The 16,998-nt window shown below is 44.0% G+C and overlaps 1 protein-coding gene and 2 long non-coding RNA genes across 3 annotated transcripts in view; all 3 read left to right on the top strand.

The window, feature by feature from the left end:
* The first annotated feature begins 354 nt into the window (after positions 1-354).
* On the top strand, positions 355-2,612 carry LOC131274917 (uncharacterized). The gene is made up of 3 exons (XR_009182205.1): positions 355-646; positions 1,456-1,633; positions 2,411-2,612. It is a non-coding gene; the product is annotated as an uncharacterized lncRNA (long non-coding RNA).
* Positions 2,613-3,889: 1,277 nt separating this feature from the next.
* On the top strand, positions 3,890-5,150 carry LOC101433677 (glyceraldehyde-3-phosphate dehydrogenase-like). Its single transcript, XM_058283296.2, has one exon. The coding sequence runs from the start codon at positions 3,924-3,926 to the stop codon at positions 4,923-4,925; it is 1,002 nt and encodes a 333-aa protein (XP_058139279.1). The 5' UTR covers positions 3,890-3,923; the 3' UTR covers positions 4,926-5,150.
* A 4,399-nt stretch (positions 5,151-9,549) lies between these two features.
* Positions 9,550-16,998, top strand: part of LOC111762069 (uncharacterized) — a 37,135-nt gene continuing 29,686 nt past the window's right edge. The window contains exons 1-2 of the long non-coding RNA XR_009182204.1: positions 9,550-9,655; positions 10,630-10,764. This is a non-coding gene — a long non-coding RNA (uncharacterized lncRNA). The remainder of the gene's footprint in view (positions 9,656-10,629; positions 10,765-16,998) is intronic.

Here is a 16,998-nt window from a genome sequence, read left to right as displayed (position 1 = left end):
GAATTGCTGGGTCATATGGCAAATCATGGTTAGTTTTTTGAGAAACCACCAAACTGTCCTCCAGAATGGTTGTATCCTTCTGCATTCCCACCAGCAGTCGATGAGTGTTCCCATTCCTCCACATCCTCTCCAGCATTTGTAGTCTTCTGTTTTTTTCATAGCTGCCAATCTTATGGGAGTAAGATGGTATCTCATTGTAGTTTTGATTTGCATTTCCCTGATAACTAGACATTTGGAGCATTTTTTCTTGTGCTTTTCAGCCATTTATTTTTCTTCTTTGGAAAAGTGTCTATTTAAATCTTTTTCCCATTTTTTAAATGGGTTGTTTATCTTTTTATTTTCAAGATATAGGAGTTCTTTATATATGCAAGTTACGGAGGTATTAATTGAGATAAGACACCTGAAAATCACTCATAAACCAGAAATATATCATCTCTCCTCATGACCTACTATCAAGAAATTCTGGAGACATTAACCTGGGGTATCCATCCCCTAGTCCTCTCTATCTGAATGGTCAAAACAGACAAATGTGTCTCCAAGAGGAAGCCACTCACTCGAGAAAGCAAGGAAGAGCTTCAGCATCAGCACTTAGGTGAATGTGCCTCTGGGCCAGGGACTTGAAGCACTGCCAACACCAGAAGTTTTGGTAAACACTCTTGGGCTTACAGGAGTCATCCTTGGACTGGGTGGAGGGAGGACCTCTGTCCATGGAGGCCCCCTGTGGCCTGATGAAAGCATTCCCTGGAGGAATACTGGGAGCCAACTGGGCAGCTGGTGGTGGAGCCTGAGGAGGAAGGCCTGGGATCCAGCCTCCCTCAGCAGACTGGATGCACCCCACAGTTGAGGCTGGGATCAAGGGTTCCAGAGCAGAGGCCCTCAAGATCCCAGGAGGGGCAAGCTGAGCACCCCCACAGAGGATCCTTGGGTCACTTGAAATGTGGGGCATCTGAGGAAGGATAAAGGGCTGAGTAGGAGGGGGCTCTGCTGGTCCCCCTAGTTTTCTGATTTGAATAATGATCTCACCTCCAGTCCCAGTGGGGACAAGGCCCCCCTTTCCTGTCACCAATGTGGCCTGGGCAATGCAGGCAGTGGCAGAGAGCTGCCAGGAAGGAAAGATGGGGGTAGGTGCTGCCCCCAGGGAGTTTGGGGTGGTGGGCCAGGAATGGGTGAAGGGATTGGCAGGGCAGTGCCAGGATACAGGGAGACTCCAGAGTTCATGGTCTTGTCTGGTCCCAGCACTGGAGATGCTGTAGAGACAGGGAAATGGGTGGATTTAGAGACCAAAAAGGCAACACTCTTGAGGCTCTCAGGAGCTGTCCTTTACTCATTGGGAAATTGAGAGCTGGAAAAAGTGCTTATTAAAAATTTCTTCACCTACACAGCTCTGGATCTACCCAAACATAACTAAGATAGTTTTATCTTAATCCAATCTTAATAGTTACTCTTTTTTCTTAGCTCCCAAAAGGACATCAACCAGACCTTCCCAGTTTAAAATATCAACTGAAGGCAATACCAGAGAATAGCATCAGAAGCATCATTATCTGAATCTAAACTGTCACTGATAAATCACTGAAACTGGAACAACAGTTATGAGTTTAACGTGCTTGAGATGACACAGACTGGAAATTTGCAGGTACCCTCCTCACAAGACCCCTGGAAGGTCTAAAGTCATCACTTGTTTCTTGTTTTGGACTTGCTTTTCTTTTCATCTCTCCCCCTGGTTTTTTCCCTACACAAATTCAAGTTCCCATTCTCAGTTTGAACTGGTTTTGGGAAGATTCTCCCAGTTTCTTGCTTGTGCATTTGCAATAAATCACCTTCTTACTGAGAGACGTGTTTCTCCTTTGTGGTGCTGGAACAGGCATGCCGTTCTGTTGGAATGGCCATGCATACATCAAGAGAATCAGAGCTATGAATTTCAAAAAGTAAGCAGGCACCTAGGTGGAGGAAATTCAGAATAGCACCTGTCCCTCTAGTGATTTTAGGTTCTAGAACTCCAGATCAGGGTTTTCCCATAAGCGAACTTGCTCCCATTCAGTGAGCCTCCCAGACCTTTGAGTGCTAAGGAGAAAGAAGCACATGCTATCAGGACAGCCCCTCTTTGAGGAAATCGCTACCAGTAATTCAGCCAGACTCAATATTTGGTGAAGGCATTGTCAGCCTCTTGACCAAAGAGCTGGTGTCAAGGAATTCTTTGGAAAAAATACCCCTCAGCATGCTCACGAGCAGATAAAGGATGTTCTTTTGGGTAAGTTCTAGGCAGCACAAAGGCATCATGAAGGTGGTAAATTCTTAAGATTATGTTCTGCATCATCTCTTCAGACTGTTACCCATACTATTATTACTTCTAGTACTATTAGTGATAGAGTAACATATACCTAATTGTATCTCTTCTCCTTCCCCTCTTCAGAAAGGAACCACCCTTCATTGAGTGTTTTACTGAAAACAAATAGCAGTCACTATCCATTCCATGACCATGAAGTATTCATGGGTTCTGAGCAACATCTTCACCTCAACTTTAAAATGAAGAGCTGAGGGCTCACCGTGAGGAGTTAGAGAAGATGAATTGGTTGAGCATCTGAGTTTACACAGTTTAAGAAAGAGTCATAAAATCCAGGTAAACCCAATCTCTAAAACTAGCTGAAGTGTTACCACAAGTGCCCTGGAAACATTGAATCAAGGAGTGAAAGCACAAGGCCTCTGGGCTGGTAGGAGCTTAGAGGCTCTGGGCTGGGACCATTAGAGTAACTTCCAGGCTGCCTCACAGACAGGATATTTCACTGCTGACTTGGCCACGATGAACTCTACCAAAAAGTTTTTTTACATTAGACCATTGATTCTAACTGTCCCCATGGGATCTCATTTACTCCAGGTCATAGTCTTCCAGTAAAATCATAAGTTCCCAGGTGCCTGAAGTAATGACAAAGGGTGGAGACAAGCCTCTCTACACTACCACACAACATAAACCAGCTACCATTTAATACACTTGTTATGTGGCTTTTTTCTAGAGAGATACTCTTCCTGCAACCAAACTTTCTCATACCTATTGTAGCCCTCTCACATATCTAAGGAGACCCCTTCCTCAACTCTAAGTCTTGGCTTTCCAACCTATCCCACCAATTTCCAGGTGAGAGGTTCTTGGTGGAGTCCAGTGATTTCTCCTTCCTTGAGATTCATCTCAAATCTTGTTCCAAGAAGATGGGTCAAATGTGAATTTCTAGGGATTTGAAGGATATCAGGGACCCTGATAACACACCACCTTATCCTAAGTGCTTACCTTTTGAAGTCACCTCGGTACACTTGGACACTGACCACCACTATCTGACAACCTCTAGCAAAGATTCAATTCTACGCCCTGAGAGTGAACCGCTGCCAACAGATTCCCAGAAATCCACGGAAAGGGTGGAGAAGTTTGAATCTCAACAGGACTAGAATGGAGCACTCAGACATTCTACAGGGGGGAGGGGCAGAGGGCAGGTGGGCTTGAAGTGGGGGAGGGTAGAACTTCATCCAGGACTCTGACAGGGGAAATTGCAGGTGGTCCCTTCAAAGTATACTGGGACAGCACAATTATTAGGGACTTTGTTAGAGCAATTTATTGATTCTTCCTAATTCATAGCACAAAGAATTCTTCCTAGGTTCTATACTTAAATTATTTATAAATAAACATTGGTTTGTGCTGGAAAGCCCCTCCACATCAAAGAACTCCAGGCTTGTATGCTTACAGGAAAAATCGATGCTTTTTTCTCATTAATTGGTTGTTACATGTTTAAAATTTACATTTCAATGATTTTGATTGCTTTTAACAGGTAAACATTGCACGGTGTGAAAGTCAAATTTTGCACAGTGGGGCTCTCTGCCCCTTCCCGTTCGACAGACAGCCGCAGCTCTTCACGCAGCACCAGCCACATCCCTGAGACAAGATGGTGAAGATTGGAGTAAACGGATTTGGCCGTATTGGGCGCCTGGTCACCAGGGCTGCTGTGAACTCTGGCAAAGTGCAGGTTGTTGCCATCAATGACCCCTTCATCGACCTCAACTACATGGTCTACATGTTCCAGTATGATTCCACCCATGGCAAGTTCAAGGGCACTGTCAAGGCTGAGAACGGGAAGCTTGTCATCAATGGGCATCCCATCACTATCTTCCAGGAGGGAGACCCCGCCAACATCAAGTGGGGTGATGCCGGTGCTGAATATGTTGTGGAGTCCACTGGTGTCTTCATGACCTCGGAGAAGGCTGGGGCTCACTTGAAAGGTGGCGCCAAGAGAGTCATCATCTCTGCCCCTTCGGCCGATGCCCCCATGTTTGTGATGGGCGTGAACCATGACAAGTACGACAATTCCCTGAAGATCATCAGCAATGCTTCCTGCACCACCAACTGCCTGGCTCCCCTAGCCAAGGTCATCCATGACAACTTCGGCATCATGGAGGGACTCATGACCACTGTCCACGCCATCACTGCCACCCAGAAAACTGTGGACGGCCCCTCCGGGAAGCTGTGGCGTGACGGCTGTGGGGCTGCCCAGAACATCATCCCTGCATCTACCGGCGCTGCCAAGGCAGTGTGCAAGGTCATCCCAGAGCTGAATGGGAAGCTCACTGGCATGGCCTTCCGCGTCCCCACCCCCAACATGTCTGTCGTGGATCTGACCTGCCGTCTGGAGAAAGCGGCCAAATACGATGACATCAAGAAGGTGGTGAAGCAGGCATCAGATGGTCCCCTGAAGGGCATCCTGGGCTACACTGAGGACCAGGTTGTCTCCTGCGACTTTAACAGTGACACCCACTCTTCCACCTTTGATGCTGGGGCTGGCATTGCTCTCAACGACCACTTTGTCAAGCTCATTTCCTGGTACGACAATGAATTTGGCTACAGCAACAGGGTGGTGGACCTCATGGTCCACATGGCCTCCAAGGAGTAAGAGCCCATGGACCACCAGCCCCAGCAATGGTTGAAAGGAAAAGTGGCAGCTGCTGGGGAGTTCTGACCCCAACCTGATCCCCCAACACTGAGTACCACCATCCGCCACAGCTTCCATCCCAGACCCCCTGGAGAAAGGGAGGGGCTCAGAGGGCCCTACCTTGTCGTGTACCATCAATAAAGTATACTGTACCCAAAAAAAAAAAATTTTGCACAATGGAAAATGTAGTGAGAAGTCTTCCACCCACCCACTTCCCCTGGCATCCCAGTCCACATCAGCAGTGGACACTAATGTTTTTGCTCCTTTTGCATCTTTCCAGGAAAATATCATGCAACTGAAAGCAAACACGATGTAAATTCATTATAAAAATTTTATGTTTATTTCTGATTTTAAACAGTTTATACAAAAGTATGTATTTGTTATCTAGTGTCAGTTTTACTACAATTACTGTTTTTCAGCTGGTAGCTTGTTTTCAACTCTTCTTTCCTTAGCATATGCTACAAGGAGAAGTTCTTCAATTAATAAAACCTTTAAAATATCCCTAAGAATAATGTTCCCAGTTTTAGCAAATAAAATAATAAACCCCAGTAAATTTTGAAATTCAGTAAACAATGAACTATATTCTAGCATAAGCATATCTCAAATTGTATATGCCAAATATGCTAATACACATTGTTTTTATGAGATTTAAGTTTAACTAGGTGTCCTCTATTTCATCTGGCAATGCTACATAAGAAGGGTAACCCATTACGTTTTTAATGGTTACCCCATAAAGAAAAAGAAACCACTGAACCTACAGTAAAGACAACTGAATTTGTATCTGTGCTCCACCGAAACCCGTGATTTTTACATTTCTACTGAATCAAAAAACAGTCACAGGAAGTATTACAAAGTCTGGATTTTTATTCCACTTCATTGCTAAGAAGCCTGCTAAGAATTTTGCCTCAAGTTTAAGGACTCAAGAAAGCCATGAACTAGTTTCTGGACTCAGATTACCAAATGTCCTATGAAAGCTATCAAAAAAATAACCTTCAGACAAAATCTTACTGAGTCCACATTTACTGTACATATTAAATAAACTCACTAAAAAATATTCTAATATGGGAAAAGTCCTAGATTACAACCTACAATGGAGTTCAGAGGAAGCATAGCTTTGAAGGAGTTTCCAGATCCCAAATACTTTGCCAGGATTGTTCTATAAGGAACCCTGCCTCTGAATAGGAAAAAGGGCATATTCTTTGAAAGCCATGAGCCAGAAGAAAACAAATGCAGCCAAGGCTTGCATAAGCAATCCTTCCAATCTGAGGACATGGCCCTAGGCTAGACCTCTTCTACAACACTTCACGGAGGACCGTATCTCAGTGCACGGGATTGTCCTCCACATCTGTGAGTCTAAAAATCGTGGGTGGTCCCTTCCCACATGCTTTCTCCCAGAGCTAGGGATGGCTGCTCGGGTTCCTGGAGAAGAGGCATGGCCTGAACACACCTCACAGAGCCTTGAGGCTCCACCTCCTGCCTCTCCTCCATGCCCCTCCCAGGACCTGGTCCCTGCAGGACCTGGCAGATTGGTGCTTGGGCACGTGGCTGTGGGGCAGGTCTCTGTCACGTGTTCTCTGGTGCTCCAACCGCCCCTGATGTTAGTTGGGAACTGGTTCCAGAAGGGAAATGCATGTGCACAGGGAGGAGGGTGAGTCCATAACTGTGAACCCCAGGGTCTGGGTGGCAGGGATTGTCCCATCACGCTAGTCCCACCACTTCCACCTGCTTTTCTATGTCAGTTGTATAAAAAATAAAGGTGAAGAGTGCGCCAACTCGTGACTTTCTAGTGGTGTCTCTGGGCTCAGGACTGTGGTTGCTCCTGTGAATCAGGAGCTGCTCCCTAAGGCTGTGGCTCTGCCCTCACTTGTCCCTTCCACTGTGGGGGGAGCATCTGTACCGTGGGAGGGAGGAGCACTGCAGACCAGACTGGCTGCATTTGTTCAACTAGATGGTATAGAGTTAAATTAACTTCAAATTGTTAATAATGTGACCTAAATCTATATCTGTTACATTGTGATAATACAAAAAATGAGGGAAAATATTTCAGTATATAAAATACCTTCTATTGAGGAAAGAGGGAACACTAAACATTAAGTGCAAATCCAGCATATCTTGGATATTTCACTATATTATTTTTAAGGTAGAGATATTAACCAGTGTTCCTGAGGAAACCATTATTTTATCATGAATGTGAGAGTCTTTGCTTCATGGAATAATAAACAGTTTTTCAAGGTCTGGTGTCAATTGTGATGGATTTTCAAGCACAGATTATATATAATAGATATAAGATTTAGGCAAAAATGGACAAAAGTATGTGAGAGTCAATTGACTGAATGCAATTTACAAAAGATAATGTGTGTTTTCTAACTACTTGTAAAATTTGTGCTGCACGTGCTGTATGCTATTAAATGATTGAAATGTATTCTCTATATTTATATATATACACACACAGAATTATTTTAGAGAGAGTTGGTTCACAGTGTTAAACCTGGCTATATACCACTACATTCATAACTGGGGTTTTAACTACTTTTATGATTGTATCTAGGAACTGAGTTCCTCTGGGTGGAAGTGTGTTTCATGGGGTTGTTAGCAGGTGAGTTAGTGTATTTGAGGATAGAAGGATGTTTTGTACCTGATTGTGGGTATGCAGAGAAGAGGTTGATTGTGTATCTGAAAATGTGATATTCTATACATGTATTGCTGGGCCTCTTATGGACTGTAGAAATTCAGGGTATGTGAGCTCTATTGTGCATGTCTTTTGGAAGTGTGTTCACATGAATTGAAAGTTTGACACTCGTATTTGCATTTCATAGGTTGGGTGGAATGTGATAGATACCTTGAAATCTGTGAATCAGCGGTGTCTGTGTGGATATTTGGGGTTAAGTGGAGGACCTGACTATTTTTTCAGTGAGCCTGAGGCTTTGGGTTCTTGGATCCTGTGAGATGCAGTGCATGTATATCAAGGAATTGGTGTTATGTATTTGCAGTTTGAGGCTATGGAAACATATGCTGTGTGTGCTTTCCCCATGACTCTTTGGGATTTTTGTGTGTTTAAGTTTGGAATTGCCTCTGCATATGCGTATGGGCAATGCTAGGGAACATGTCAGTATATTAGTTGGTAGGACTCTGTATCTTCTGTATATTGGTTGGATGTGTGGGATCATTGAAATGTACTCAGGGTACGTTGAGTGGTGATGTATGTTTGGGTGACTTTCAGGAGTTGTGCATAGATATTTTGGTGTTGAAGGGAAACTGTATAATAGTGTATGAAGCTGGCAGGTGTATATGTTCAGATGGAAGGATTGTTGGGTTTCATGTGCCTATTCTGGAAGATGCTGGAGATATGTTGATGATCATTAGCAAGTGTAGGGACTAAGTAAATGCCAGAGCTGAATGAGTATTTGGTGATACAGGGTGGTATTTTTTCATATTTGTATTGTATAGGGGAATTGTGGGTACAGTTGAGTCCTGTGGTACATTTTAAGTGTAATGAGTGTGTACTCTGGGTCACAGTGATTTGGATGTACATTTCCCAGTAGTATGCTATTGAAGCTTTCAGTAGAGAGTTATTAGTATGTCTTGTGGGCACTTAGTATGTGTATATATATCTCATTGAATGGTGGGGTTGTGTGTTTATACGTGGAAGTGAACATCTTAGTGTGCTTGAGCTGATCTCACAAATCCCACACCATGGTTTTGCTTAAACAGCATATGTTGGTGTCTCATTTGAGACTGGAAGTCCAGGTCAAAGTGTGGGGAAAACTTGCTTCCTCTGAAAGCCTGTAACATTCTGGTGCATCTTCTGGGAATCCTTGCAGTTCCTTGGATTGTTTCTCAGCCTCTGGTCAGTTGGTGATATCCTTTCCTTCCTAGCTTCTGTGACTCCTTGCTTCTCTTCCTCAGGCCTACAGCCATGTGGAGCAGGACCCACCCACAATTTTAGATGGGCCACGCATGACCTGAAAATGAAAACCAGAGGAAATCCTGTTAACACTGGGTTGACAGCCACAGGAAAGTGGATTAAGGTTAAACACAGATCTAAATTGCAGGACCTAATTCAATCTACCACAGTGGGATGATTGTATGTATTGGAAGTACATCTAAATTTTTGAGTTGTGGGATTGGGGGTATCTACACCCCCACATGAAAACCACAAAGATACAATGTGGGGAGAGACTGAGGGTGTGCCTTGACCTGGGAGGATGGAGCATGGTCTGAGGGCTGCAAACCCCAGCCTGGCATTGCTGCCCCCATGTTGGATGTGAAGATTGAGGCCCGGAGGCAACAGCCCTCAACCTGGGGGCAGGACATGTCTTCCCTCCTCTTCCCATCTCAGGTCTTCACTGAGTGGCCCTTATGGCCAGGCTCCCTGATGCCCCAGACTCTTCTACTCTCCAAAGGCTGGTGACAGGCTCTGTTCCCTTCAAATTCTACACCAGGGCATGGGGTCACACAGGCCCTGCAGTAACACACTGGTGAGGTCTGAGGAGACTCTGAAGGTTATTTTGCCACCACTGGGAAACTGCTTCTAAAAGGAAGTCTTTCTGATTTCTGCTGCAGGAATGTGGGACTGAAGGTGGAGGGTGTGTTCCAAAGGTCAAGGAAGGAGGCCAAGGACCTGCAGATGTGGAAAGCAGAGCACGCTGCATGGAGCCCAGACAAGGCCTGACAGAGGCCAGGCATCAGGGGTGAGGTCACAACAAGGTTTGGCTCTGCAGTAGCAGGTGGAGAGAGCATGTGAGGGATGAGAAGACCCCCAACCCCAACCCTAACCTTAACACCCACACCTCCCCTTTTCCCAGACTCACCTTCTGGCTGCTGCTTCCTCAAGCAGGAAGCCCTGTGGTATCATCAGCCCAGAGCTTAAGAGTCTAGGTTCTGGCTGCAGGCCAAGTTCCCTGCTTGCCCATCCTTCCATCAGCAAATATGTCTTAATATGATGGCCCCAGATGAGAAATGGGTATTAAAGCAAACCCAGTATCTCATCATTGGGCATCTAGAAACCATAAAGTTCAGAAGCCTGCTGAAACATTGGGACAGATGTGGCTGGAGGCAGCCCTAGCATGAACTAGCCATGGCAGAAGGGGAAGCAGCACCGGGAGGTCAGTGTATCCTCCAGGTGAGGAAACTGCTGCCCCTGTTGAGAGGGGTCACCTGGAAAAGGCCTTGATGGAGAGGTCCTGACATTGGAGGGCCAGCATTGTTGGAGGTAGCTCTGTCCCAGGGAGGAACCTGAGCTGTCCTTCCTGTAGTGGGTGCCTTCTCTGCATCCGGCCCTTCCCCAGCTTCAGGGAACACAATCAAGGGGGAGCCTGGGGTCAGGGCTAGAGCAGAGCCTCTGCTTCCAGAAAGCCTGGCTCAAATTTGGTTCCCCCATGTTGATTCCATGCCCTTTGCGACTGTTTCAATAGTCTTCCCCCTCTGAGCCAGATGTCACTTATTTGTGTAATGAGGATAACACTGCTAGCTCTGTAGAGCTGTAAATATTGTAGTTAGTACATTAGATTTTTAGGAGCTATGATTGGCATATTGTGAGTTCTCATAAAAATGTTCCTTCTTACTTTTACTATGTAGAACACAATTGCCCAGTCCCCTAATGCCCTCCACTCTGATTCCAAACAAAATTAATTACAAAACCCTCTATGTGATTTCGATCCTCTAGCACTGGGACCTGACCCATTCAGCTCTGAATTCTGCACAGCAGCCTTCACAGTGTTTGCACAAAGGATGCCAGAAGGAATTGTTTGCTGAATAAGGATTCAATGACCTGAGAATGTGTTTTTAGCTGCCTCCCAGGGTAAGAGTGAAGGAACATGCAGTAACAGTCTCTTCTGAACTTGGTGAGTTAGAACTGACAGCTACCTGTGGCAGAAGGCAAAATGACAGAGTGCTTCCCTCCAGGCCTCCTTGCCCTTCCCCTTGTCACATGCAGTGCCTCCCACTCTGCCTCTGGGACCTGGTTCTGGGACTTCCCCTTGCACATCAGCCAGTGACAGGTGCATGTGCTCATGCTCTCCTCCTGAGGGTGAGATGTGGGCCAGACTGCTTTTCTTTAGTCAACCCTGACATGTGAAGGAGCCTAGATCAGAGGAGAACTTCCAGAAGAGCGAAGCTGCAAACCCCCACCCTCAGACACCTGAGGGAAATCTACACCTATGGCTGTAATCACTTGAGCTTTGCAGTAGTTTGTTTATCTGCACTATTGTGGCAATGGATAAGTGGTATACCTGGAAAATATCTTGAACCTCAGTGCCCAGATGCAGATATCCCAGGAAGAGGATTCCAGTGTAGGGTAACTATTTTTATGTGAAGAAATTGACTCTCTCCTTGAGCATTCAATTCTTCTCTTCCATTTTCAAGCATAGGTTTTTTGTTAACACTCAACCTTATTTTCATTCCCCAGTTTCTATCTGCAGAGTCCACTAGGATTATAGCACTAAATCTCATTGCTGAGTGTACATTTCAGAAAATCAGTTTGCATGTGAGTCCAGGCTAGAGATATTTGTTTATATCTGGTTTCCTGCACTATTATGCAAGACCTGCATGAGGCATCTTTACCATGACATTGATGCTCCATAAACAGTTGTTGAGTGAAGAAATGGGATATATCTGTTTGAATCTCTAAAATGCAATCTGGGATTCAGAGGTTATTGAACAAGATGGTTAGTAAAGAATCTCTATAAAAAGATAGGTAAATGGGGATGGGCAGAGGGAGTAGTCAAATTCTGACATAGACCCCAAAACTGTCTCAGCTGGCCAGGTGGACTGTGGCTCTAGAAGTCTGCCATTTCCTCAGTTGAACTGAGTTATCCAGATGTTTCTCACATGCTTCCATCAGGCAATGAATTATGAGCCTCCTGGGAAAGGGTGAGGCCTGGAGAAAGTGACTCCCTGTCCTGACAATCTCTGCAGTTGCTGCCATCTAGGCTGTCTCCCACCTGCTTTCCCATCTACTAGAGACTGGAGGCCTTCCGTGCAGATGCAGAGAGATATGTGGCCCTTGAAACTCTCCACAAAACTCATCCCTTTTTAGGCTCGTAGCCATTGCTTGATATGCATTATTTTTTATTGTATTTTCTTGAAGATACATATATTATGAATAATATTACATTTAAAAATATAAGAGGTTCTCACAGCAGCCCACCCCTCCATGCATTCTGAGTGTGTATGTGTGTTCTACAGGTTGTGTGAATGTTGGTGTGTTTATAGAGATGGGAGTTTCTGTGTATATAAGCTGCACTGGTACATGTGAATTCAAAAGGTTGGGACCACGGGTGTGTCAGAGTGAAGTTTAGATGGTAAATACATGTGTGGGGTGGTGTTGGAGGCTTCTGTATATACATGAAGACTTGTGGGCTGGGTGTCCTAGGGCTGTGGACAACGTATGTGAAAACTCAGGGAGTTTGTAGGTAGATTCTACAGGTTCGGAGAATGCAGAGAGCTCAGGTGAACTCTGGAGTGTGTGTTAATTCACAAGTCTATGTTTACCCTTCTAATGCATTCATTGGAGGATTGGCCATTAGTAATTTGTGGGTATTCATGGAACAAAGCAAGTCAAATGGCCACCTCTGGGTTGAACAGGGAGGAGATTGTAGTATTTTCTCATCAAAGACACTGTAGAAAGGAACAGCAAATATTCTGCCTAGCAGCACAGTGGTCCACTTTGGAAACTTTTGCATATATGTGTTTTGGGGTGGCTCTGTTTATTTTGAGGGTAAAGTGAGATATCGTATAAGTGTCTCTTTGTGAGGTGCGAATTGGGTCTGTGTCTATTCAGAGCATATGCATTAAATACATGCTCACACTGCCTGGGTGGGAGTTCAGGGCTTTTTTTTTTTTTTTTTTTTTTTTTGGTGTGGACCAAATTTGGAGAGGAGTGACTGGATTTTGTGGGGGGCTGGGTTTGTGAAGGTGAATTATCGGGGCGTGTGGGCACATTCTGTTCATAGTTTGTCAAGATGGAGGCTTGTGTGAGTTTGTATTTGGGGTGTGAGGTGATTGTGTCCATTTGGGTGAAAGAGGGGCTGTCATGTGTGAGATTTAGGAGAATGTGGAAAAGTTGCTCTTCGTCTTCAGGTTCTGCGGCATCGTACCTAGATGTGTGTTCACAGGATTTGGGGGACTGACTGTTCCTTAAGTACTTGGTAATATCTGAGTTTATCGTGAATGCATTTGGTTGTTGTCAGAGTCTATAGGATTGATTTTGGGGTGTTGTGAGTTTTGGTGTATTTTTTATGGGATATGAGGATATGTTTACTACTAAGTGCTTGTTTGTCCATAGATGTTTAGAGATTGTGTTTTTGTACTAAAGATTATTTTTTACTGGGAATTGTGGGGTTTATATAAATATATTTTTAAAGTTACATTCAAAAAATATGGGGTCCCCATATAGTCCACACCCCCTCACCCCTCTCCTCCCACATCAACAACCTCTTTCATCATCATAGCACATTCACTGCACTTGGTGAATACATTTTGGAGCACTGCTGCACCACATGGACAGTGGTTTGCATAGTAGTTTACACTGTAACCCAGTCCACCCAGTGGGCCAGGGCAGGACCTACAATGTCCAGCCACTGTCCCTGCAGTACCACCCAGCACAACTCCAAGTTGTGAAACTGCCCCCACGTAATATCTCTTCTTCCCTCTCTCTACCCTCAGCAGCTACGATGGCCACTTCCTCCACATTAAAGCTACATTTTCCTCCATTACTAATCACAACAATTCCAGAATAGAATATCAGTAAGTCCACTCTCATGCATACTCTATTCCTCCATCCTGTGGACCCTGGGATGGTTATGTCCACTCCATCTCTATATTGAGATGGGGCTTAGATTCCACATGGATGATGGATGCAATTCTCCTGCTTGCAGTTGTAGGCCCTCTTGGCTCCCTGGTGTGGTGGTTGACCTTCTTCACCTCCCTGTTTGCTGGCTGGTGTTAGTTCATTAAAATAGAGGGTAGGAGCTGCAGGTCTGTTGAGGCTAAGGGCCTGGCTATCACATGGACAGTCCAGGGATTCAGGTCCCCTGAGCATACTCCAAACCCCAGTGCCAACCACAGGTCCAGTAAAAGTAACAGGATTGGCTTCCAAACTCAGGTTCAACTCCATCCCACTCAGGAACACAAACTCCAAAGTAGGGCCAACAGACATGGCACTGAACTTCATTGCCATGACCATAGAACCTCGAGGTCTCTGGAGCCCTCAGAAGAACCAATACCTGGGGTTATGTCTACTTTGGCTGTCTCTGGGACCCTGCTGAGGCATGCATAAGAGTGACCCCTCTGATGGTCTCCTGACTCTGTTTTGGAGACTCATAACCATATAAACTCATATTTTTTGTACAAGGGACTCTGAGTGTATGTTGGAAGTTCTGGCAAATATATAATTAGTGTCAGAAGTTCTTCAGGCTTCCGTGCATTTGTGAGATTGTTACCATGTATATCCATTAGGCAAGGGAATGTCTTGCATGTGTCTGGTTGTTGTGGGACTGTGGTTTGTGTGTCTGCAGATTGTAGGTAGATGGTTGCTATGTAGTTGCTGGCACAGGGTGTCTTTTTTGTTTAATATTATTACTACTGAAATAATGGAAATGCTCTAATAATGATCGAAGTGATGAATGTACAACTTTGTGATTATACCAAATACCACTGATTGTATGTTTTGGATTAATTGAATGATTTGTTAATACGTATTAATACAATTGGCTCATTTTAAAAATAAATATTATCCATGTATGATTCCCCACTATATAAATAGAAGTGAAATACATTTTTCTGAAAACTGCTATAATATAAGTTAGAGTGCATGTAGAGGAAAGGGATCCATCATTAGCTGATGGTGTGAGTGGAGAATGGTGGAGCCCTTGTGGAGGACAGTTTAGCATTTCCTTAGCAAGCTAACTACAGAACTGCCATGTGCTCCAGCAATCCCACTTCTGGGTATATAACAGGAAGAATTGAAAGCAGGGACACAAACGGATCTATGAACACCAATGTTCATAGCAGCGTTATTCGCTATTGTCAAAAGATGGAAGCAACCCAAGTGCACATGAATAGAAGGATGGATAAGCAACAGTGGTGTATACATACCATGGAACATTACTGAGGTATAAGAAGCAATGCAGCATTAACACACAGGATAACCTGGATGAATCTTGAAGACCTCATGTTAAGTGAAGTGGGCCAGGCACTGAAGGGCAAATATTGCATGACCTCACTGATTTGAATTAGGCAGTTTGAGCAGCCTCATGGAGCTGTGTCTCCAGGGGACACAGAGGGAATAGGGGTTGTGAGCCTATGCCCATAGGGCAGTAACTAGGATAAGGTGGAAGGGTGTAGTTGTACAGGGGATGAGGATGACAGTGGTGCGGTGATGATATAGAGATCAGCAGTGCTGGTCTGTGAGTCGGGTAGAGTGGGGGTTTGGACTATCCATGGGTTGGGAGGGGGGTTGAGGGAAGGAACAGATGAACTCTGGGGATTTGCAGATCTGTGCTTAAAACACAATGCTGGGGATATTCTTTTAGCAAATATGGCAGGGGAAGATTACTGGTGTAGGTATTGGATGGGAGTGGCATACAAGAGAGGTTGTACCTGGGGCAGGTTTCTCTGGAATATGTAAGTGCTCATCTTGTCATTATCTGTTATCTCAGTGGGTGGAGACCCAAACAATAAGCAAGAAAATATTAAATCCCAATCGGGGGAGTCATGTTATCTTCTCAAATAGAGGGGCAAGAGACTCTTGAGAACATAGGCAGTGTCTAATAACAGAAAAGAGACAATTATGTCAAGTACTCAATATTATTGCAAGTAATTATGAGTCATACTCTTCAAAAAGTGAAACAGTGGGTACCATAGGTGCTGGGGGTGGGGGAACAAAGGACAGTTTTTGGGCATTAGAATTGTTCTGCCTGATCTTTCATAAGGGGAGACTCTGGAAATTTAGGGTACTACATAGTAGAAGATTTTGGAAAACAGAAAAATATTTATTATTGTGTTTTGAATTTTGATTCATGAAATGAAGAACATTGAATGAATTTGAGTATGTTTTGGTCAAAATATGCCAAAACCCAAAGGCTAAATCACAGAAATATTCCATACACTGAAATATCCTCATACTCTTTATGCATGCAAAGTATTTTGGTTGATTGATGTTTTAACAGACAGACTTACCCCGTAATTGATTCTCATAATTCACTGGTAGATTCCAGACGGTTTCTTTGGCTATATGATGATTGTGCACATGATTTCCAAGCTTTAAAACACATTTCTTTTTTAACTTTTTAATCGCCATTGTAAAGACCTGTATTGCACTGGTGAATAGAAATGGTAATGACTGCTCCTCTTTGTCTTTTTCCTAATGTTAGGGATATGGTGCTAGCATGTGGCTGGTACTTGTGATGTTTGCTCTAATTTGTGTTGGATGTATTTCTTTTAGGTTGTGGAAGGTCTATTGATAATAAGTTGAAACTGTTACCACAGGTTATTTTCATCTGTTTATGTTTTCATAAACATTTTGTTTTTGATAAGTGTTCTGTAAGGATAATATTTTTTAAAATTTCATCAGAAGTATGAGGGATTTGCTTATAACCCACCCCTCCCCCTCCCACAAGTTTCCCTCTGAGTAGCATCTTACAACTGTGTGGTACATTTATTACAATTGATGAATAAAACATTAAAGCATTACTACTAACCAAGATCAATAGTTTACACTGCAGTTTATACTTAATTCCAATGCCTTAAAAATGCCCTGTTTTCTACCTAGTATTCCCAGCCCCTCCCCTCAGAATGTCTGCTAATCCCTATCTTTGAATCAATGTTACATGTTCTTCCATTGTTACAATATTAATGTTTACTTTGTCCATGGTTACTGACCACCTTAATTGGTTCTTTCCTACACCGTACATTTTTTGGTGTTTTGATGCCCACTCTGTCTCAGATTCAGAGGCAGTTTAGATCTTATGGGGCAGATGGAAAGGGCTGTTTTGCTTGTAGTTATAAATTGTTTCAGATGACAGTTGTCCTTCAT

Source organism: Dasypus novemcinctus, chromosome 21 (genome assembly GCF_030445035.2).
Source record: "Dasypus novemcinctus isolate mDasNov1 chromosome 21, mDasNov1.1.hap2, whole genome shotgun sequence".
NCBI lineage: Eukaryota > Metazoa > Chordata > Mammalia > Cingulata > Dasypodidae > Dasypus > Dasypus novemcinctus.
This window is presented reverse-complemented; position numbering and strand designations above follow the sequence as displayed.

Bases quoted from the DNA above. Each gene is read 5' to 3' on its own strand.
- LOC101433677 (XM_058283296.2), top strand. From the start codon at position 3,924: ATGGTGAAGATTGGAGTAAACGGATTTGGCCGTATTGGGCGCCTGGTC.